This window comes from Centrocercus urophasianus, unplaced genomic scaffold (genome assembly GCF_019232065.1).
Source record: "Centrocercus urophasianus isolate 14NV4802_14NV808 unplaced genomic scaffold, USGS_Curo_1.0 seq_14, whole genome shotgun sequence".
Taxonomy (NCBI): Eukaryota; Metazoa; Chordata; class Aves; order Galliformes; family Phasianidae; genus Centrocercus; species Centrocercus urophasianus.
In genome coordinates this window covers 37,317,784-37,340,382 of record NW_024884586.1, presented here as the reverse complement: position 1 = coordinate 37,340,382, position 22,599 = coordinate 37,317,784, and the positions used below count along the sequence as shown (strand labels likewise).

General features: G+C 35.3%; 1 protein-coding gene across 5 annotated transcripts in view; it reads left to right on the top strand.

Annotated features, from left to right (window-relative positions):
- Window positions 1-20,190, top strand: part of RPS6KA5 (ribosomal protein S6 kinase A5) — a 62,846-nt gene extending 42,656 nt beyond the window's left edge. For all 5 annotated transcript variants that reach the window (XM_042813597.1, XM_042813598.1, XM_042813599.1 and 2 more), the window contains 10 exons: window positions 2,153-2,303; window positions 3,801-3,962; window positions 4,976-5,101; window positions 5,704-5,837; window positions 9,000-9,093; window positions 11,351-11,521; window positions 14,685-14,876; window positions 15,483-15,642; window positions 16,564-16,727; window positions 17,686-20,190. In XM_042813597.1, coding sequence (XP_042669531.1) covers window positions 2,153-2,303; window positions 3,801-3,962; window positions 4,976-5,101; window positions 5,704-5,837; window positions 9,000-9,093; window positions 11,351-11,521; window positions 14,685-14,876; window positions 15,483-15,642; window positions 16,564-16,727; window positions 17,686-17,925 — 1,594 coding nt within the window. In that variant the 3' untranslated portion in view covers window positions 17,926-20,190. The remainder of the gene's footprint in view (window positions 1-2,152; window positions 2,304-3,800; window positions 3,963-4,975; window positions 5,102-5,703; window positions 5,838-8,999; window positions 9,094-11,350; window positions 11,522-14,684; window positions 14,877-15,482; window positions 15,643-16,563; window positions 16,728-17,685) is intronic.
- The last annotated feature ends 2,409 nt before the right edge of the window (window positions 20,191-22,599 follow it).

Below are 22,599 nucleotides of genomic sequence, written 5' to 3'. Positions count from 1 at the left end.
AGAGGACAGGACATTCAGTAGAGTTGTTTTTAAATGTGAAGATGAAAAATCTTCTTCAGAAGTTTGTCCCCATACTCTTTAATAAGTTTCTAGCTTGGGGTTACTTTCTGTTATCCTCTGAGAATGAGGATGGATATGTATATTTTTGGTGATGCATATGATGCAGTTATACCAGCACTGATGATAGGCTGTGGTGGCAGTTCTGGCATGAACCTAATGTTCTTTTGGTCAGCTATGGTTTCAGTTCATGAAGAGTTGTACAAGGTTCTCATGAAGCATGGCAATAAAAAGGACAACAAATTTGTCCTTCCAGTTTTCCATAATCTGATGGATTACTCTTTTACCTGGTGGAAATAAAAAACAAACTTTAGGTTCTGAGCTTGGAATCTTTTATTATCATGACTTCCATAGTCAGGTTCAGGCATCTTCTTTCAGGCTAATCCCAGAGGAGGGTGATAGATGATAACTTTCATCTCATAATGAAAACTGGATGATTTCTAAAGAGGTTGAATCTTTCCTTCTTCTCTGGGCTTAGCGTAAGATTCTTCTTGTTTAGGGATTAAATTGACCGCTGTAGCTTGCTTCTAAGTTGACATCAGTTGAAAATGTGAGATTTTTAGTGCTGCTACAACCTTACGTTGTTTCAATCTCAGTTGGTGTTCAAAATCTTTCAGTATGTGCTTACTGGAGTCCTCTGTGTATTTTAAGTTCTCCATGTATTGTACTGCCTGAAATTACCACAGTGAGTGTGCACGTAGGCAATGTGTGTGCCTGCCTTTTTAGAACTTTTTAATATATCCTTGGGGTATGCTGTTTGTGTTCTCGATTTTTTCCTTCAGTGTCCTTACCTTTAGATAGTACATTTGGAGTAATTGAAGAATTTGCCTTCTTTATGTAAAACATGGGAGCTTCACATACAAAGCTAGTTGTTGAAGCGTGATTCTGCTTAGGTTTCCAAGATGTTGAACTTTCACTAATCTCATTTGATGACTTCTAGTTCTTGTGTTAGAACAGATAGTGAGGTCCCTACCTACTTTCTTTTTGCCATTCATCATTTTCAGAGGAACACTATGCCTGTTCACTTACAGTCATCTTTTCACAAAGTTGAAGAGTTGTAGCCTCTGTTGTTGTTCTTCATCGAAAATATATTCTGTATCTTTGATTAATTCTGTTACTCTTCTCTGAGTCATAGTGCTTCCTTTTGAGAGGAGGGCACAGGTACTGTACACAATGTTAAGTGTGCAAGCAAACCTCATGTGGTATAAGTGTTTTCTCTCTCTGTTTTCTTCACGTTGGAGTTGTGTTTTTTGACTGTTGTCAAGCATGATGTTGGTGTTTTTATTAAGCTATATTGTTAGCTATGTGATTTGTTTTGGGCAGTAGTGATAAAGTATGAAGCTATGATTGTTTTTTCTCTCTTGGATTAAGCTTCTTTCTTAGACTGAAAATTTGTTGTCCTTTTTATTGCCATGCTTCATGAGAACCTCATACAACTCTTCATCATCTGTCCTTGCCCTTAAGAAATTTATGAAAGTGTTTGCTTGTATTACTCATTGCTCAGCATTTTTCTTGGGTTAGCTATGAGCCTGTTCAACAGCACTGGTCCCAGCACAACACCCCAAAAATAACATCAACTTATAATTCTACCTGTTGTGAGTTTACCATTTACTCTATTCCTCTATTTTGACTTAACTGAATGTTATCTATGCCAGGACTGTTATCCTTATCACGTAACAAATTAATTTCCCTAAGTGTCTGACTTTTTTTTTTTTTTTTTTTTTTTAAACTAAAAGCCCTTCATAAATCCCAATGGTGATTGGAATTATGAGACAAATCACTCTGGCTCACTTCTTTACTCATAAGAAATCCTAAGGGACAGTTCTTCCACAGACTCCTTACAAAAGCTGTGCCGACTTCCTGCTGGTGCTTGTCCATATGTCTGGGAATTTGGCCTAATTTTTTGCTTGATTTACCCCCAAAAGATGTCCTGTTTACGTATTTCCTCAAGTATTCTTAAAATAATAAAAAAAAAAGTTCAGATTTACCATTCTTCTGTCTCTAGGTACATAGCACTACCATTAGTATGGTAACTCGTTGATTTAATGCTTAGCACATTAAGTAATTATCAGATGTGATTTTGTTTGTTTTGTAGGAGAATATTGAAAAGTGAGCCACCTTACCCACAAGAAATGAGTGCACTGTCAAAGGATATAATTCAGCGCCTTTTGATAAAAGACCCCAAGAAGAGACTAGGTTGTGGTCCAACTGATGCTGATGAAATCAAACAGCATCCCTTTTTCCAGGTGAAGAAATAAAAGAATTTTCCCCACATTACTCTATGTTAATGCCTTTGAAATCTAATTCAAAAGAAATTGCATTGTTTTGGTAACAAGTAGCTTGCAAGTGTGTTAATTGCACTAGAGTTGATAAGAACATCCATGTGCTTGTACATATGATTTTTGTACACACTACAGCAAGGGCATAGTAACTTTTCTAATTTCTTCCAAGTTTGTTCCTACCAGCTGTTTGAAGCAGCCAAAAGCCACATTATACAAACCAGAAGATTTAACGAAAAGCTCTTAAATTATACATTTTGTGTTTTGTTAAAAAAAAAAAAAAAAAAAAAAAAAACCCCAAAAAAAAAACAGAAAACAAAAAACTTTGCACCAGTGCCACAAAATAATTTGAATATTGGTGGAATTCGCCATTAATGATGAACTCCTCTTCTGTGCTTGCCTTTGCCTAATTAAACCTTTAGTCTTGTTTAGTAGATTTTAATTCAATTCAGATTTTAGTGTGTTGGAGTTTGATATCAAGCAGTGATGTAAGAATGTACTTGTGTACAAGAGTTGTACTGTTCCATACATTGTTGCTAAGATTGTGTGTTTTCTTTGAAAAATACATATTTTTCTGGTACTTATGAAGTTAAATATATTTCTAACTAGTATAAATTTTGTAGTATTTAAAGTTGATAGTTGATAAATCAGACATTTCAAATAAATCTATTCAATGTAGTTACAGCACTCAGTATGAGCATATTGGCTTTTTAACTTCTGAATTTCTTCTCATGTCTTCTGTATTTCCTTCCCTTCATGGAGAATCTGACAGATATCTGCATAGCATTAAAATCCTTTATTCAGCATTCGTTTTAAAAGATACTTTTTTTTTTTTTTTTTAATACGGTACTACTTGATTTTGGTTTCATTTCAGTTCCATTCATTTACGGAGATAGGATCATTTTTTCATTAGTACCGTATCTATGCTCCCCACTTCCAGCCATTTACTCAACTAAGCCCTTCATCTTAGGGCTGTGGAAGCTGAGATTTGTAAACAAGTAGGAATTGGCAATGAAGAGTTCAGGATACCATATACTTGCAGTATGGCTTACAAAAATAAGTGATGTTTCCGGTGAAATAGAGGAAGAAATTCAGAGGTTGTCACACTAGTTGTTTGGCTCATCTCCACTGTTGAATATATTTATATTCTTTCTATGAGACTTAAACATGCATTTGATCAGGCCTTTTCTTAATAAACTCTGCCAGGAGAGATTTGCCAAAATATGTAGGTAACTGTTGAAACTTTGCCTCTGACATCTTATGCAAAGATTTGTTTGTGATATAAACAGTATATCCTAGGAATTTAGCCAAATATAATTTGAATGCTTTTTCTTGTGGAAAGTAGCAAGTAGAAGTAAGACTGTATGGTTCTGGATATTTCTTTCCTTAATATTGTCTTCTCTTAAATTTTGATTTCATTCAAGCTTATTCTTCTTTTTTCTTTTTTTTTCTTTTTTTGTTTAGAATATAAATTGGGATGATTTAGCTGCCAAAAAAGTGCCAGCTCCATTTAAACCAGTAATTAGAGATGAGTTGGATGTCAGTAACTTTGCAGAAGAGTTTACAGAAATGGACCCAACATATTCTCCTGCAGCAACCCCTCAGACTTCAGAAAAAATATTTCAGGTATTTTAAGGACTCGCGTTCATTTAGAAAAATAAAAATAAAAAAAATCATGCCTTGAGCAATTCCAAGTTTACAGCTTGATTTGCTTTCCCCACATTCTCAGTTACTGGGAATTATCTGTGTAATTTCCAGTGCCAGTTCCCAGGTCTGTTTGTTCAGTGACTGCAAAATTAGTGGGAGCTAACAGCAGAATTGAAAGTAGGTCTTTCAATTACTTTGAGTGCTCTGATTACTAGACTACCACATGCAGATCAATAACACGGGTTTCTTTACCATCTCCTCCACGCTACTAAAGAATGATTTTTACTTAGACTACACAGTCTGCATGTCAAACAGGCAAACAGCTCAAATGCAGCCTCAAATTTGGGATGAAAACTGCAGAGGTCACCAGCAGTTTACTGTTTTCTCTGCCCCCTACTTCGAGCAACTTAATGCTTAGTGTAAAGGAATACAGGATCGTATTTTGGAAATGTATGATTTGTACTGACCATTGAAAAGCCTTTATGTATGTCATAGTAATATCTAACTCATCCTGCAGTGGAAGTCACAGCGGTTCTTGTTATGCCTAAATGGGGCACATCAATAACATGAAGCTTATTTTGTCTTGCCATTTAAGACTGCCTGTTGCTTATATCAGAACATAAAAACTGTTTCCTACCTTAACTTTTATGGGTTTTTGGGGAAGCCAGGTAGTTTGAATTATGAACCTTTCTTATTACTGCAGAATAATTTAAGCAGTCAGATTTTTAGCCCTGTTTCCCTGAATTTTTGTATTGTTGCTATTTTACCTACAACTTTGGAGAATTGTGTAACTACTTTCAGAAGGACATCTGATCATGTCAAACATAGCAACAACACCTCATCAATAGCCAATCAACAGTTTCTGTATCATGTTATGAATGTTTTAATTTTTTTTTAATTCCATAGAAACTTCTGATATTTTATACGCAGTATTGTAGTTTGTGTGCAACACTTTCAAGGTCTGTCCTTTTCTGATGTCTCTAATTTAATAGGGATATTCTTTCGTTGCACCTTCTATTTTGTTTAAACGCAATGCAGCTACAGTAGATCCTGTTCAGTTTTATGTGGGGGATGAGCGACCTGGAACTACAACTATTGCCAGAAGTGCTATGATGAAGGTAATAATAATATCAAGACTAAGTTAATTTGGTTGACTTGGAACAGCATATAACTTTCAAAGCAGCAATCACAAGCTGTGTTACGGATTACAGAATAGTCATTATGCGTGTATCTTTTCTCTGTAATGGCTCCTCAGATGATCCAAGCATATAATTTGCATGTGGTGCTATAAAGAAGTGGTTAAAGTTTAGTCTGAACAATGAGATGATTGTCTAGTTTTCCAGAAGACCAAGTATAATAACCTTAGATGAACACACGCTATTGTGATGTCTTCAAACTAACACATAGTTTTGTGAATAAATGTATGTATGAGCTTCTTTGATCCTGTTTGTCTGAACCTGTTGTACCTTAAGCTGTTGTTGTAGTAGTGATGCTTTATTTAGAGACTGTTTTTTTAATAACATAGGATTTACTCTTTGATTGTTAAAATAAAGTTTATGCATTTTGTTAAATAGAAATTAAGATTTATATTTTATCAAAAAGAGAGCTCTTTTCATCTACATTTAAAATTGTAAAAATACTCACAAAACTTTACTCTTTGTCTTTGACTGTGTATACTAAAAGTATTCTGCAGAACTAAATACAGACAGTTTCCTAACAGGACTCTCCATTTTTTCAACATTATGAACTGGATCTGAAAGAGAAACCATTGGGAGAAGGAAGTTTTTCCATTTGTCGAAAGTGCTTACACAAGAAAACTAGCCAGGAGTATGCAGTAAAAATAATTAGCAAAAGGTATAAATATTCTATAAGACAATAAAAATATTTTCTTTGCTTACTGTCACCCATGGATTAGAATAATGCTCGCTACGTTTTTGAAGGTGGAAAATTAACTTTAAAATGATTTCCTCTTTGACATACCTCTGCAGTATCTACAGAAACATGTAGTAAACTTATGATCTTTGAAAGAATCTGAGAGTTTTTTGAAACAAAATATTGTTGTTGTTGGGAGGACACAAGAAGAAGGGCTTTTTCCTGGTTCATGCTTATATTTTATCCCTGATTTTGCTCCAAACCAGAGTTGAGGGTAAAAGGTCCTCCAGTCTTTAGAACTAAGTGAACTAAATTTAGTTTTTTGGTTGTTCCTTTTTTTTTTTTTTTTTTTTTTTTTTTTTTTTTGCAACTCAAGTGATTTGTGTAGGACATTGTTTTTGAAAAGTATGTGTAGTATATGTAGTTTGATTTGCTTCAGGTCTAATTAATTTGAATATGAATCTGTGTGTAAAATATAATTAGATTGTGGAGTTTTGCTTTACATCCGTTTCCTGGATGTTCTGAAGGCAGCATTTCAGTGGAGACAGCTGATTCACTTTGCTCATGGATACCATCTGATCTTCTTCCAGAATAGATGCCTCCGGCATTTTCTTCCCAGAGGGAAATAAGGGATTATTTTGGGGTTGATTATAGGTTAATTTTGCTCAGTATTCATTATTAAATATGTCCCCAGCATGGTGTACAGTGCTGGCAGAAGAGGCAAGGGAAATGTGCAGATGTTCTACTCTCAGCATGATAGTGGTCGTTGTGGTCTCTTCCTCCAGCACATTTGACTATACCTCTGAATTAAATGTCCAGTAGACTTAAGTGTTTGATCACATGCTTCTTGAACGGGAAGAGTGTAAGAAGGCCAGTTTTAAGGTCTGCTACGATTAGTGGTGACATCATTAAAGCTATTAATGGAGCCTATAGAGAGAGATTCAAACGACCAGGCAGCAGCGGTAGAATTCAGTTACCTAAACACAGGCATTGATGTAATGCTATTTTAGAATCAACTGGTGTCCTGTGAGTCCTCCAATTCACAAATCACTCTTGTGACTGCTAGATCTCTTCCAGGCTCTCCTATGCTTTGGCAACTGAATCCTGTTTGAAGTACATATTTTGGAGTGGGATAGTTTACCCTGTAAGCTTCATTAACCAGAATTTCTGTTGTTACACTGAGACTTCATATGTGCAGTAGACACCTAGGTTGGATGTTTTAATCTGAATTTCTGTCATACATCCACGCTTAGACTTTTTTTTTTCTGTGCTGCGTGTAGAGCTGCTGATCAGTACTTGCATTTCATCTTAAGGAAAAATCCACCTTAAATAATTATTGTTTTTGGATAACAATGATCAAATTAGTACGGACTTTTCACACAGGCCTAGTCTTTTAGGATGGCATCTCTAAATGATGTTACTCACAGGTTCTTTTGCTCTTTTTCCTTCATCTTGGTGGACCAGGCTAAACGAAGGTAAGAAGTGGTCTGTGTACTAACATTTTTCAGGGTTGCAGTTTGTGAGCAGACATGGAGCATGTTTGTGTAGCTCTTAGAGGTAGCAGTAAATCTGTTCTCAGAATGAAACTAGCCTTGAAGAAGAAACTGTTAAACTGTAAATAACATTGCTCTTAAAATCACACGAGCTCTTGCTGATAGGAGAAGTGTACTAGGTTTTTAGTAACTTCTTTTGCCTCGAAGTCAGATGGTCTTTTACTCCTATCCATCAAAGATACACAACCTGAATCCTACACATGGGCAAGCCTTTTCAAGGTTCTTGGGATGAAAGCTAAAACGAGAAATTCCTCAGTGGTCATGCTTTGTTAGTACAGCTGGATCCATCCAACAATTTAATTTTTTTCTGTTTGTCTTGAAACCCAGAGAAACAACGGAGTCCTGTAAACTTCCCTGAGTTACAGTTTCAGAGCTTCCATTTGCTTTTCATAGTACTGTCTGTCTACAAAACTGAGATGCAAACCATTAATAGAAGGGAAATACTCAGAAAAGTCCAGGCACATATTTCAAAGGTTTGTTTACATTATTGAGCCCTTTTAGCCTGTTTCCTAGGTCCACCTTCTCCTAGTAGTTTCTAGGAGGAAACAGTTATCTAAGATGGCTTTTGAATTTGCTAAGGACCTGAAATCACTTCCAGTTTAAACAAGAAAGTCAACAGAGGTACGGCTTAGTTCACTTTTTGATTATATGAAGCCTGCAGAAAGGCAGAATTCTTCTGTACAAAATTCTCATTGTGGTTCTCGTCCTAATTAAGAACAACAGCACAAAACCATTTCTGCAACCAGAAATGCAGAACATGTGGTAAGAGGTATTCTACCTGTGTTATCCATAAGGCCATTCCCTAAGTTAGTACAGGACTAGCCTTTCTTACTCAAAAGGAGAGAGTTTTGGCAAAAATATTTGTGTATTTTTTGCCCCAAATATGTCAGTATATGTATTTAAAGGAAAACAAAGTGGTGTTCTTCTCAGTCAGTATTCATATAAGTTTTCGTAATGTTCAACATGTTGAAATTTTTTGGCTGTAGATATTTAAGTACTTGAAAGAGAATTGTGAGATCATTTTTTGCTTTGGAGCAAGACTCTTCTTATTTCTTCCATTTCATATTTTTACAGTCATCTGTTCCGGGTTTCCTGTGTATCACGTAATTCCTATATAGATTGTTACAGGTTTTATTTTTTTCTAGTGGGAACTCATTATTTCTACACAGGACTGGCAGTATTTACTCCTATAAGAATGGAGAGCGTTGGGGCAATAATTTGAGTCTTCAGGATAAAGCTGAGCTAAAAGATATTTGTAGGAGCAGAGGTGAAATCAAATTGCCTTGGTCTAAGGGAAAGGTTTGTTTAAGATAGAAGTTTTGTGAAACCTTTTCAGCTTTTGCTGCAGTAATTTACAGTTGCATCAAAAAGTCATTTGATTTGGGTGTGGTATTTCTTAAATGTCCGAACTTGCAGGGTTACATGGATAATTTTTCTCAGGTTCTTTTGAATATGGTTTTAATTATGCTCAAGGGGTTGTAATGTTCAAAAACCTGGATAGCAAACAATTAAAAAAAAAAAAATAAAAACGTAACACACTGTGCAGTTTGCTTGGTAAAACTGATACAAAATGTTTTCTCAATTTTTTCAGGATGGAAGCGAACACCCAGAGAGAAATAACAGCTCTGAAACTCTGTGAAGGACACCCCAATGTAGTGAAGTTGCATGAAGTTTATCATGACCAGGTATTTTGAAGCTATAATCAGCATTTGCCAAACACATTACTTGGTGTTTTCCAAGTGTGTCTAGAACTTAAGTTTACTATTATTGCATAGGCAACTTTTTTCCTAGGGGTTTTGTCCAATTTTGAAGCAGAAGTTCTGTATTCAAGGGAACTAGAATTTACTTTTTGCAAATTAAAAATGCATTTGAAAGGTATATGATATATGTGGCTTTTTTTTCTTGCATGTAAGTAACTTTTAATGGAGATAACCAAATACTTGCTGAATTACTGAAAGTGAAAATAGATATTCTATTTGAATATTTGAGATCAGTTTAAGTTTCATTTAGTTTCAGATACCTTAGTTGCTATTTTCCTTACTATAATAATATGATAAGCTCCTCAGCATGTAATGGAGATTGGCCCCTGGTTTGAACTATTCTGCAGAGGTCCCTTCCGACCTGAACTACTCCATGATTTTAGTGTACAGTCTTGTAACCTACTATGGGTTCTCTTAACTCTTCACAAATCCCAAACTATCCCCATCATGCTGTTTAAACAAGGACCAGCAAAATGTTGAAGTGAAGCACTTTTGAAATGAGCTGAGCATGTGAAAAATGACAAGAGAAGTCCTTCAGAGAGGAGGTTCAGCATAGCTTCACCAAGAGAAAGTCATGCCTGACCAGTTTGGTGGCCTTCTATATTGGAGTGTCAGCATCAGTGGACAAAGAACTCATCCTTGGCAGTATCCCTGTGGAGAAGGATCTGGGGTCCTGATGGATGAAAAACTGAATATAAGCCAGCAGTGCATGCTTGCAGCTAGGAAATTAGGAAGTCCAATGGTAACCTGGGCTCCATCAGAAGAGGGGTGGCCAGTAGGGACAGGGAGGTGATTGTCTCTCTCTACTCTGCCCTTGTGAGACCCCATGTGGAGTACTGCATCCAGATCTGAGGCCCCCAGTACAGGAAAGATGTGGTGCTGTTGGAGAGGGTCCAGGAATGCCACAATCTGGAGCACCTCTCTTATGAAGATAAGCTGAAGGAACTGGGCTTGTTCTGCCTGGAAAAGAACCTCATTTTGGCCTTCCAATATTTAAAAGCAGTTTACGAACATGAGGGAAATCAACTTTTTACACAGGTAGATAATGATAGGACAGTGGGGAATGGTTTTAAACTAAAAGAAAGGAGATTTAGATTAGATGTCAGAGGGAAGTTCTTTACTGAGAGAGTGATGAGGGACTGAAACAGGTTGCCCAGAGAAGTTGTGGATGCCCAGTCCCAGGAGGTATTTAAGGCCAGGATGGATGGGAAGCCCTGGGCCATCTGATCTAGTATTTAATCCCTGCCTTTTCCAGAGAGAGGTTGGAATTGGATGGTCCTTGAGGTCCCTTCTAACCCAATCCATTTTATGATATGATTCTATGATTCAAATTGGATATCACGAAAAGGTTTTTCACCAAGAGGGTGGTCAGCACCCCCAGAACAGGCTCCCCAGGGAAGTGGTCATAGCACTGAGCTTGCCAGAATTCGAAAAGTGTCTGGACTGTGGTCTCTGATATGTGGTCTGAATTTTGGGTGATCCTGTGTGGTGGCAGGAGCTGGACTCTGATTTCTGTCTGTCCTTTCCCACTTGGGAACACAATATTCTGAAGTCCAGAACTGATTGAAATTATCTGGTCTTGATATTTCTCCAATTTGTCTAAAGAAACTCCAGTTTTTAACTTAATCTAATGTCAGTTTGATCAAATTAGTAATCCAACCTTGGAGTATTACTTAGTTATGTTTAGCAAACCACAGAAAGTTTGCTAGTGAAAATATCCTTATTCTTTCCAACTTTCGTCTGTTCTGAAGATATAAAGAAAAAAATGCAAGAAAGGATGTCTGAGAAGCACTACTAGCAATAGGACTAGCAGACACATTGTGCTTCTGAGAAGTCTTGCCTCTTTCTGTTTACACAGCTATCCTCCTGTTCCTTAATATGTAAAGACTGCACCTTTCCTTCCTATATATTTCTGTGAAATTGATTTTTTTAACCTCTTCCCTTGAGCATGCTTTACTTGGCTTTCAAATGTTACATTGTTACTGTATTTCAGGGGAAGGAAATCTAGTAGCCACCACAGGCTTACACCCATTGACATTTGAGAATGCTGATTTCACTTTCTGGTCCTGATGAAGCTTTCTGGGAAGCATACTATTCATTCCATGGCAAGAAATTTGAAGTGCAGCCAATGTGTGCTAATGTGTGCATTTCTAATATCCCGTCTTTTTCCTTATGGTTTTAGCTTCACACTTTTCTAGTAATGGAATTACTGAAAGGAGGAGAATTGCTTGAACGTATTCAGAAGAAGCAGCATTTCAGTGAGACAGAAGCCAGTCATATTATGCGCAGACTTGTTTCGGCAGTGAGCCACATGCATGATGTAGGAGTGGTCCATAGAGATCTGAAACCTGAGGTATGGTGACTTGTAATAACTTAATACTGAAACATGTACATTTTTCTGCTGTTGTTTCTTCTTTTTTTTATCAAGTGGTATCCCTTCCACAGGCATTTTTCTGCTCTTAGGTAAAAATAACTGTTGGGAAGCATTTTGAGTTTTGTTAGAAAGAAAAATTACATTATAACGTGTTTGAAAACATTCTTTACCTATTTGGGGAACAGTTTTTGCTAGTGGTAAGTACACTTACTATATGAAGCAATCCATAAGCAGAGTGAGGTTGCTTGTTTACCTTGTACATTTTCACCTTTTTTTTTTTAATCTTAATTCACTTGGTGAGGCTTCTTTTGGAAGTGACTGCAGCACTCTTGTACCATCTTACTCTCCCAGTTAAACACAGAATGAACTAATGGAGGTGTGTGATCAAGTAGTTTCTCAAGATGGAAAAAATGATATTGTTTCATATGTATTTTTAAGGAATTATTGTTCTGAGTATTAATAGTATTGTGCAGCAGCATCTTGCCTTCAAGACATTTTTGTTTACTGTGATACAGCTGACCACTGGTTTTATTCTGCTTTGTGGAGCCAATGTTTGTTCCTCCTAATGTTTTTTTGCTTTTTGCCAGCAAAGAGATGTTACATTTGTTTAGCCTAGGAATGGTGTAGTTTCATGTTAGTTTGTCCAGTAAGGATGCTATGTTGTATTGGTGATTACAGTCAGCATATGTCATTAAATAGCTATGCTGTTTGTATCTGGAGTTTAAAATGATCTACAGTCCTTACAGTTTCATCCTTTTGTAACATACATTCAGGTATTTATTTAGTTAGAATTCTACGTGTGAAGAAGACTTCTAGATGTTAGTATTTAAATGCTAAACCTATGTTTGAAAACATCTCTACTAAATAAGCAGTGAAATAAAGAAGAGCTATTGTGAAATTCTGTGTGTCAGAATGTTGCAAATGTAACTCTCAGAAAAACTTTTTGCTTACACCATTGGGGAAACAAAACAGCTTTTGAAACAAGTCCTTGTTGAAAGAATGAAAAATAGAAATCCATTCTCTCTTACTTTTCTCCCAGTTTTACTCTCACTGCTAACTTGAATATAAAGGCCAGATTCTGTAAAGCAGGGCTTCTTTCGGCTGTCTCATATGTTGAGCAGTCTTTGGTTCTATATCATATTCAAGAAGAGAAGCCTGGAAAGTCCAAGTTAGGAAGGGTTAGCAAGCAATTTACAGAAAGCATTTCCTCTACAGAGTTGGACTTAACCAACCCGTCTCCTTCCTGCTTTTTGTTTTGAAAGTTACTATTTTAGGTTCAGGCATGAACTTAGTATGGGATATGCAGGTTTCCCAATATAGATGTGGTTAGTGCACCTTTCTGTCAAAATATATATAAAAAACTGTTGTTCTTCTAACAAGTCCAGTCACATTTGTTTGATGTTCAGCTTTGGCATCTGAACTGTTACTGGTAAATCTACTTTTAAAAATGGAACTGATTATGTGTCAGTAAAGATGGGGCTTCTTTTTACTAGTGTGGACTGGAAGGCTCTTCTGTTTAAGCAGTAGCAATTAGAACGCATATATTGCTTTGCAAAATGGAGAAGTACTGGATAGGAAAAAAAAAATCAGAAATTACAGAAGAAAGGAATTAATGAAGCATATGTGACCATTTAGAGGCATTCAGTAGAAGATTTGAGGATTTTTTTTACTGTGAAGTAATCATTAATCTGTGAATTGGGCTCTAAGGATATTAGGAAAAAATATACCAAGACGTAACTAATCACAGAATTGTAGGAATTGGAAGAGGCCTCTGCATGTGGCAGGGGGGCTGGAGATTCATGATCCTTGAGGTCCCTTCCAACCCTAGCCATTCTGTGAGTTCATCAAGTGCAACCCCCTGCCTAAAGCAGGCTCCTTACAGTAAGTTGAAGCGATGTGGACTGTAGCTTTGGGGTCTTGGTGAAGTACAATTTATTTACCTCATCAATAAAGGAATCTCAACCCAACTTAAAACTATATCTTTCTTGCCATATGTAACCAATTTCATTTTCAGCTCAGGACAGATTGTTTTAACCAATATTGTTAAAATTGAAATTGCCACGTTGCATGTAGCATATGTCATGGTGAATGCTCTCAGGTTCTCCTTGTTGATCTTCTTGCAGTCTAGGAATTGATTTTTTTTCTCCTTCTGAATGAGTTTGAAAATAATTGTTTCATGTTCAGTCATTCAACTTTTGTATTAGAAAAATACATAGGGCTGTAGGCTTTCCTGGCATTGAAGAGGTCAAACATTGAAGATAACAGCAGATTTTTGCTCCCCGCTGCTCTCTCAAAAGTTCAAGGAGAAGTAGAAATCAGTAATAATTAATCTCTGCCTCAGCTATTTTTCCTAAGCTTCACTCTTGTGTATCCTTTGAGAAATACACACAGAGAAAAGAATAGATCTTAAATCTTCTCCTGAACTGACAACAACTTGTCTTTCTTCAAGGGTAAAGTGCTGTATTTCGTATGTAAAGCTGAAATTCTTGGCAACAGTTAAAATCAAGTTTTATTACTTTTGATATTCTGTTCTGTGACCTTCTATGCCTAAACACTGACGTTCATCAGAAGTCTCACTGAAAGTGTATCTCTGCTTTTGAGATCCATGCCACTTTCTAGTACTCAGTCTTTTACTTCCAGATTATTCTTTTGTGTTATTGTGCTGTCATGGCAATATGGCTTCAGCCTGTTACCACCTGAGGACCAAAGTCTATTCAGTTGCAAGACAAGGCATGCAAGAATAGTTCCACACACACTAGAAAATGATCATTCACAGTGTGCCAGAAGAAAGTGAAAGCTTAAATAAGATCTACTTTTTTTTCCTGTGGAAAAGGCAATTCTTCTTTTCATGCGTTCATCTTTGGTACTTGGCCTTTACATTTTTTCTTGTCTGTGTTTGCCTACTTGTTTTTCTTGCTAGTCTTTGCTGAATACATTTTCATTAATACTCTTGGATGGCTGGCCAATCCACACCTTGTATTTTCTTGCATTTCTAAGTATTTCTACTTTTCAATTTTTTCCATTGTCTCCCAATGCCCCTTTGTATAATTTTTTCTTTAGTAATAAGTGTAGAAGAATATCTAGTACGGTCTTCTGAAAAATTTTCTAATTAATGCTAATAATGGTATTGTTTGCTTCTCAGAATTTGTTGTTTACAGATGAAACTGATAATTCAGAAATAAAAATAATTGATTTTGGCTTTGCTCGATTAAAACCACCTGACAATCAGCCTCTTAAGACTCCATGTTTTACTCTGCATTATGCTGCCCCAGAGCTCTTTAATCACAATGGTTATGATGAATCTTGTGATCTCTGGAGTTTGGGAGTCATTCTGGTAAGTGAATGGGTTTTTACATTGTAACTTTATTATAAATGCTTTTTACTAAAATGCAAAAGATTTAAAACTGTTTCAGATTTGTATTGGGTAGATGGGACATTCAAGTGAGAAGAAACTGTTGCTCAAATAATAGATTCCAAAAACAGATACTTTCTAGGAGTAAAGATATATATATTTTTTTCCTAAGCAGTACATTTATTTCAGTATTTCTGGGAGTTGAAAAATACTTTATTAATACAGTCTGGTTTTTAAAAAGAAACATTTTTGTTAGGAGATTTTACAGGCATCTGTAGTCTTCTGAGAGTTTCAGTTCAGAGAAGGAACCAGCCTGTATTCTGAAATACAGAAAAGCATTTTCAAGAAAAGTAAGCTTGGTCTAAATACCATCATGTTTTTACTGTGGTTTCCTGTAACTTACAAATACTTTTTCTAATAAGGGCTCCATTGAATGTCTTGTGCGTTTAGCATTTTCTATAGCTTTGAAAATGTGCCAGTCAATGTTCTTCTATATAGTGCTGGTGATGCTGTATAAATGACAGTATCTACTGTGTAGAGTCTTCAGTAAGTGTGTTGTTTGTTAATATTATTTTGTTCTCGTGGCAGTATACGATGTTATCAGGACAGGTACCATTTCAGTCTCAAGACAAAAGTTTAACATGTACTAGTGCATTGGAAATAATGAAAAAGATAAAGAAGGGAGAATTTTCCTTTGAAGGGGAAGCTTGGAAGAATGTTTCTGAAGAGGCCAAAGAGTTAATTCAAGGTAGGTATCCACCAATACTTTGTTTTTCTATTTCCAAAGGTAACATTTCAGTTAGTGCTATCTAGTACCTGAGTGCTGTGTCTCACCTGACAGAGTAGCTTGAGCTACGAGTTTTAGTCACAGTTGGTACATACCAAAGTGGGATTCAGGATTGTACACATATGCTGGGCAGAGAGCTAATGTAGTAAGATGTTAATCGAAGGTTAATCCTTGAATTTCCTGGGGTAGGAAATAATTGCAGAGGTTTAGAAAAGGTGAAGTCATTTTAAAGTATGTTTAAAAGCAGAAAAATTGTTATATTTTGGTTTTGTGAAAATGCCAGGTTTGTTGGTAAGATACATGTTTTGAAAATAGAGCTTTTTCAGAATAAAATGTATTACTGTCTTTTCCCTTGAAGTGTGTCTTTGAATGAGTGTGTCAAGACTGCTGTATTTCTGAGCTGCTTTTTGTGTTTTTTTTTTTTTTTTTTTTTTTTTTTTTTTTTGCATTTGCTATACTTTGTGTTCCCGTTAGCCAATGTAGGCATCTAATTAAGGCATTTTAGGGAGAAGTTCTGAGTCAATAGAAGCAGGCTTAGAAGGAGTCTTTGTGCCAATAATGTAGACATATCCAGATTCAGACCTCAGTGGATTGTGCTGAGAATCTGGATTGCTTTCTCAGACTTCACTCTAGACATGTTGTAAGTGACTCAATCCTCTTGTAGTTTACAATTCATGTGAAAAGAGATGAGTTAGCAAGCATGTAAAGATGTCTTGGTTTTAATGATTCTTTTACAGTGAATGATGGTATAACATTGTGTGAATTTTATCTAGAATAAGCATTGGCCTATGTGGGATAAATATTATCATGACTTAATTATCAAAGCAATGCATTGTCTCTTAAAAGAGTACAAATGAAGAGAATGTAATATATTTCTATTAGGACTTCTGACAGTGGATCCAAACAAAAGAATTAAGATGTCCAGTCTGAGATACAACGAATGGCTTCAGGATGGCAGCCAGCTGTCATCTAACCCCCTAATGACTCCTGATAACTTGGGTTCTTCAGGCGCTGCAGTGCATACATATGTCAAAGCCACTTTTCATGTAAGTTATGAAAAATCTTCTGTTATGTAACAAATCTTGTAATTTGCTAATCTAGATTTTCGTATGTTTTCTTCTTAAATAAAAGTATTTGTCCTTATAATTCAGTGATTCCTTTTTTCCCCTCTGCACCTAATGTTTTAGTAAGTACAGTGAAAATATGAATGATGAGACAGAAATGAATTTCTTGAAGACATTTATATTAATGAGGTTTTTGGGGTTGAGAGACAACTGTTCATGAAATATCTAGAAAAATATTCTGTTTTTTTAGAAAAATATATTGAAAGACCATCTAGATTTTGTAGAAGGGAAAAGGAAGTTTCTGCTTCAGTCACTAGAATTCTTATCCTTCTCATGGTTATGAAATCAAGATTATATTTTTTGTATGTATGTATTTATATTTTAAGTATTATGGATACATTTTAAGTAGATCTGCTCATCAACCAATATATGTTTATTAAATAAGTTTGAATTTCAGCCATGTTGTACAAGCATGGTATTGATTCTCATTATTCCTTCTACAGAAAATGGACTGAAATTGTGCATTTTTGTGCTGAAGTACTTGTTTTTTTGAGAGGCCTCAATAATGCAAAATAATTTGAGCAGAAGGAAAAGTTTTATTTAACCAACTGTACTTCCTGAAAATATAGTCTTAATGTAGTTTAAGTCTCAAATAAAAATAAATAAATAAATAAATTCTTAAACTTAGAAGAACAGGGAAGGAAAAATGCCAGTTAATGTTATGTATTTCTCAAATATGGATAATGACAAATTGTGTCTTTAAATATATGTAAAGGCTACTAAAATTACTGATATAACTAAAATAATTAGTAATAATCTGTCAAGAAATTACAGTTTATCTTATAATTTACCGTTGAGTACTCATTAAAATCTATTAGTCTATTCATAAAATGTCTTCTACCTCGTAAAAGCATTAAAATTACCTTTTATTTTTAAACAGGCCTTTAACAAGTACAAAAGGGAAGGATTTTGTCTCCAGAATGTTGACAAGGCACCTCTTGCAAAGAGAAGAAAAATGAAAAAAACGAGTACAAGCACAGAGACACGTAGCAGCTCCAGTGAAAGTTCACATTCTTCTTCCTCTCATTCTCATGGTAAAACTACACCTACAAAGACACTGCAGCCAACAAACCCTACAGACAGCAATAACCCAGAAACTATCTTCCAGTTCTCTGACTGAAAAGCAGAGAATGTTTTGTCTTGAAGATTTGCGTGGTTATAAACTGGGCAGTACCTTTGTCTTCTCCCACCCCTCCTCCCTGTGGCTTACAGGCCACAGAAATATGTCCGCCGCTTTAGTAATGTATTTTAGCCATACCTTTTTAGCTTCATATTTCAATACATTTCTTTTTAGCATTACGTTTGGTATCACTGGATATGGTATAATACTGTATTACAACCAACATTATATTCACTTGGGATAAATTACTAGTCTGCAGTCAAGCTCCTCATAGTAAGGAGCTATTCTGCCCTTGGTACAGCTTGGAGGAAACCTGTTTCTCAGCATCAGAATCTTCCGCCCAGTTTCTTCTCTGCTATTAAAAGAAAAGAAAACTCTGTAAAACATAGAACTCTTGAATCTTCTGCTTAAATAAATATGTCCAGCTATGTGAAGAATCTCATAGCATTTGATTCTTCCTGTACATAAGGAATGATTGGTACAATCCACCAAAGAAGTGAAGTACTCAAAGGCCTCTTAAATTTGGGATTACATTCTATGCCATTTATTTGAATTTTAAGAACAAAATGAAGTATTATGCAACTCTTAGGTTGCATTAAAAAGTTGCTCCATGTATCTTGTTTTAAACAATTGAGAATATCTTAGATTTTATTTATTTAATTTTTTAGAAAACATCTAGAGTAAAAGATGCCTAAGGTGACGTGTCTAGTACTGTGATACAGTAATTTTTATTTCTACTTTTTGAAGTTAATAACTTTTAAAATGTTTTACAGATTCTAAAACATAATGATATTACAGAAAGTGAAATTTCATATTGAATGTTTGAAAAATGGTCACGTGTTAAAATATCTATTTCAAGAATTAATTATAATTTATATTTTCTTTTTATATTTACACAAGAACTTTAAAATACTGAGATTTTTTTAAAAAGGCAAAAACTCCAGTTTCAGCATTTGTTATTATAGGGTCCATACAAACATATACCAAGTTATTTGAATTTTGCGTTGTGAAAATACGTCAGTATAATAGTGACTGTAAAATATTAGAATATATGTTTTCTTCTTTGCACTTTATAACATCAAAATGAGATGTTTTATAATAAAGTGCACTCAGATTTCTCTTCCTACAAGGTGCTGAGCACTGTTTTATTGGATTGAGTGACCTGAAATCCACATTATGTGGTGGTTGTGGTCATTGTGAAGGAGAATTCTGTACTTTGCAGGAGTGAATCCCTGTATATTATTCGCTGTTTCCATTCCTTACTTAAAACTGCAAAACTCTTTCTATCCTGCTTTTACATTGTATATAACAAATACTAGACCTGGGCACCTTGTGTGTAGTGTAGTTGTTAACAACTTATGCACTGGGAATACTAAAGGGAAATTATATTGAACACTGTGCTTCACAACTTGTTCACTGTGGTGTTCTACAGTGAAGTATTTCCTACTGTGATAGTATAGTATGTACATAACTGTTTGGAATCATAAATGTGACTTACAGAAACATCAGCATAAACTTTTGAATCAGCATATTTTATAAATTTATGGAGAGCTCTTTTATTGCTCGTATTCTCCATGTCTAGAGACAACTCCAATTTTGCAAATGCTTAGATGTAAGTTTCCACTAAAGTCAGAGCAAGTCATTGTGTAAAGTCAATTAAATGCCTAAATGTCTGTGATGGTAGAATAATTGACATGAGGAATTTGTTAAAAGCTTGTTCTACTATGAAATAAACTTAATCCAAACCCTATGCAAAAAAAAAAAAAAAAGATATAGAAATTGTTTATATCAGTGGTTTTATTTATAGAATTACATCAGATATCAGTATTGACAGATACAATACATCCATGTTTACAGGGATTGTGTGTATCAAAACAAGGCTTTGAAGCCCAACATGTTTGTTCTGTGTTTCTTTAATATTAATAATGGCATTCTGAGGTTTTGGAATTGCTCATGTGAAATAGTTTACTACTTTCTTGATGTGAATGTCAACAGTAATTGCAGCATTAATTTCAGGTTGATGTGAATATTGAGATTTGCACTGTTTATGTAGAGGTAGTGTATTTAAAGATCAGTATATGTGCTAATAACACAACCGATTTTAAGTGGCTGATGTTAAAATATTGAAAAATAATTGTCAATGTAATATATTCAGGTTTGCTTTCTGAATGCTCTCTTTGGAAGTGATCTCAATGGTGAAAATGGCTCACTTGTAAAAGAATACTTTCCCTCTCCCCAATAAACTTGCTGTAAATACAAAAACAACAATCCACAATTAATACTTATTGTGTAGACAGTACAAGTAAATTGAGGGAGGGAGAGAAGGTTGTTCTTAAATTTTATACCTTAAGGAGTTCTTGGAATTTATTGTCATCTTAGTGAGGAAAAAAAACAAAAAAGCAATTTTGGGTTTGATTTCTTTCAAGAGTAGCAAAAAATCGTTTGGATACCAAATAGTTCTGGAATATTTTGACCCTTGTGAAATAACTTTTTTTAAAGTGAGAAGGATCATACATTTGTTTCTCTCTTGGGAAATTTAAGCTGATGCCTGACAAACTGATGAAACAAGAAAAAGAAGATTCATACGAGAAACTGTATGCTGCAAGTGATGGCTGTGTTGTCTGGTGTTGGCTTTTTTTTTTTCCCACACAGGTATTGACAGATTGTTGTGAATCTAAAATTATTAGATCACTTGCATCAAATACAACTTTTACTCAATAATATTTCTCTTTCTTCTTTGTGCTCTACCAGTAGTTATTTAATAAAAAAAAAAATTAAAAACAGGATGGTTTTTTTGGTCTGGGTAAGTACTCCTAGCTGTTGACTTGCATTTGCTCTGAACCAGTTGCTTGGAACAGCTGAAATATTGTCACCTCTGGCTTTCTACTGCCTCTGGGTAACAGATCTCTTATATTGGACACTAAGCTGCTTGGGTTTATAGATAGGCATCTTTACATAAACAACTTCTGTTTACACTGATAAAACTGGATTTGCAATCTAGGCAGCTCAAGAGTAGGTTCACTTTTTGTTCAAATGCAGGAGACTCATGGCAGAAAGATGTTCTGTCTCAGCTTAATCTGTTGCCCAGCCTGGCACTCAAAGTATATGATAAACGTGGACCAAATTTCTAATATTCATACCACTATTTCAAATCTGAAATATACAAGCTAATCTTGATTATTAGTTATAATACTTTTTATTGCCTTCTTAAAGAAGTGTTAGACTGTAAATTGTTTATACTCAAATTTCATTTACAGTGCTGCTATGGGTCAAGCAACCTTAATGTCTAGTAATGATTTTTCTTTACTATTATCACATGTGACCCAGTCAGCAATGTTGTGGGCAGATTTCTTTGAAAGATTCTTTGAAAATTTCTTATCATTAAAGATGTTTATATTAGCCTTAAATGTACTAGCTACTATGTTGCTAAAGCTATTTCTTTGTAATATTTCTTGAAATGCAGATATTAATAATGTTAAAGGTTTTAGAGGAATACAAAGAAGGTTATATTTTTACTGTTCCTCTGACTTAGTGAAGTTTCTACCCTTTTTGTAAGGAAAAGCAAGTGAAATGTTTGTTTCTTGGTAGAATGATCTGGGCATTTGGCATTTGTATTGTTTACTGATACAGAAAATATCTTGATTAAAATACTATATTAACAGTTCTGAGAGAGAGCATAAAAATACAGTATTGCATCAGAATGATTTGAAACCTCTGAGTTGGCAGTGCTGATGTGTGTATTTTCTCTGCCCTTTTCCATGGCTGCTTTTTGGAACAAAATAATGGTACCTGCGCAGCCATGTTCTCTTGCACTCCTCCAGGAGCAGAATGCTGTCTTGGTTAAGAAAAAATTTAAAATTCACATGATTCTCTTATACATTTTATTAGTTCTGATGAAGTGTTGTAGAAGTCTCTTAATGTTTCCAGTACGTATTATGTGCATGCGTGTAGATTCATGCTCTGTTGCACAAATCGAGGCCTCAACTGAAAGTAATAGACCTTTTTTAAGAGACCCTTTACTTACTGTATGAATTCTTGACTTGCACAGATTCAGAGGAGCAGACAAGGGGACTGCTGCAGAAGAGGAAGAAGGTTAAGGGAGATCAGTAATGAGAGGCTTCAGGTGACTTTTTTGTTATTCATTAGGTATAATTCCAGGTATTTTTATAACAAAACTTACTGTTTTCATTCTTTTTTCCCATATATGACAGTCTTTCACTGCACTGAATTTTACATTGCGTAACATTGCATTCTCTTCCTTCAGGAGATAGCATGCTTCTGCTTCTGTGTCTTGATCTTTGTTTACCTGTCAGAAATGCTTCTGAGTTAGCTCCCTTGATCCACAGGGCTCTGGAGTCTGCAAAAAGTAATAATGCAGGCTATTGGCTAGCTCTTGCCCACCCTCTGTCACTTTTATGTATTGCTTTTTCAATACATACTGGGTGTTCAGAGCACCTACATAGGAAAGACGATCTAGGAATCAGGGTTATTCCAGTACTGTGTACTAGGACAGAGTAGTGATGCTCTCAATTACTTAAACTAGTGGGAGTAGTCTTGTCTGTTGTGCCTGGATGCAGCAAGAGCAGAGAAATGTAAGACACCTGAAATTATGTGAATTTGAGTAAAGCACACTTTTTTAATGGTCTTCATGTTCTTTTTGGTGGAAAGGAAAAT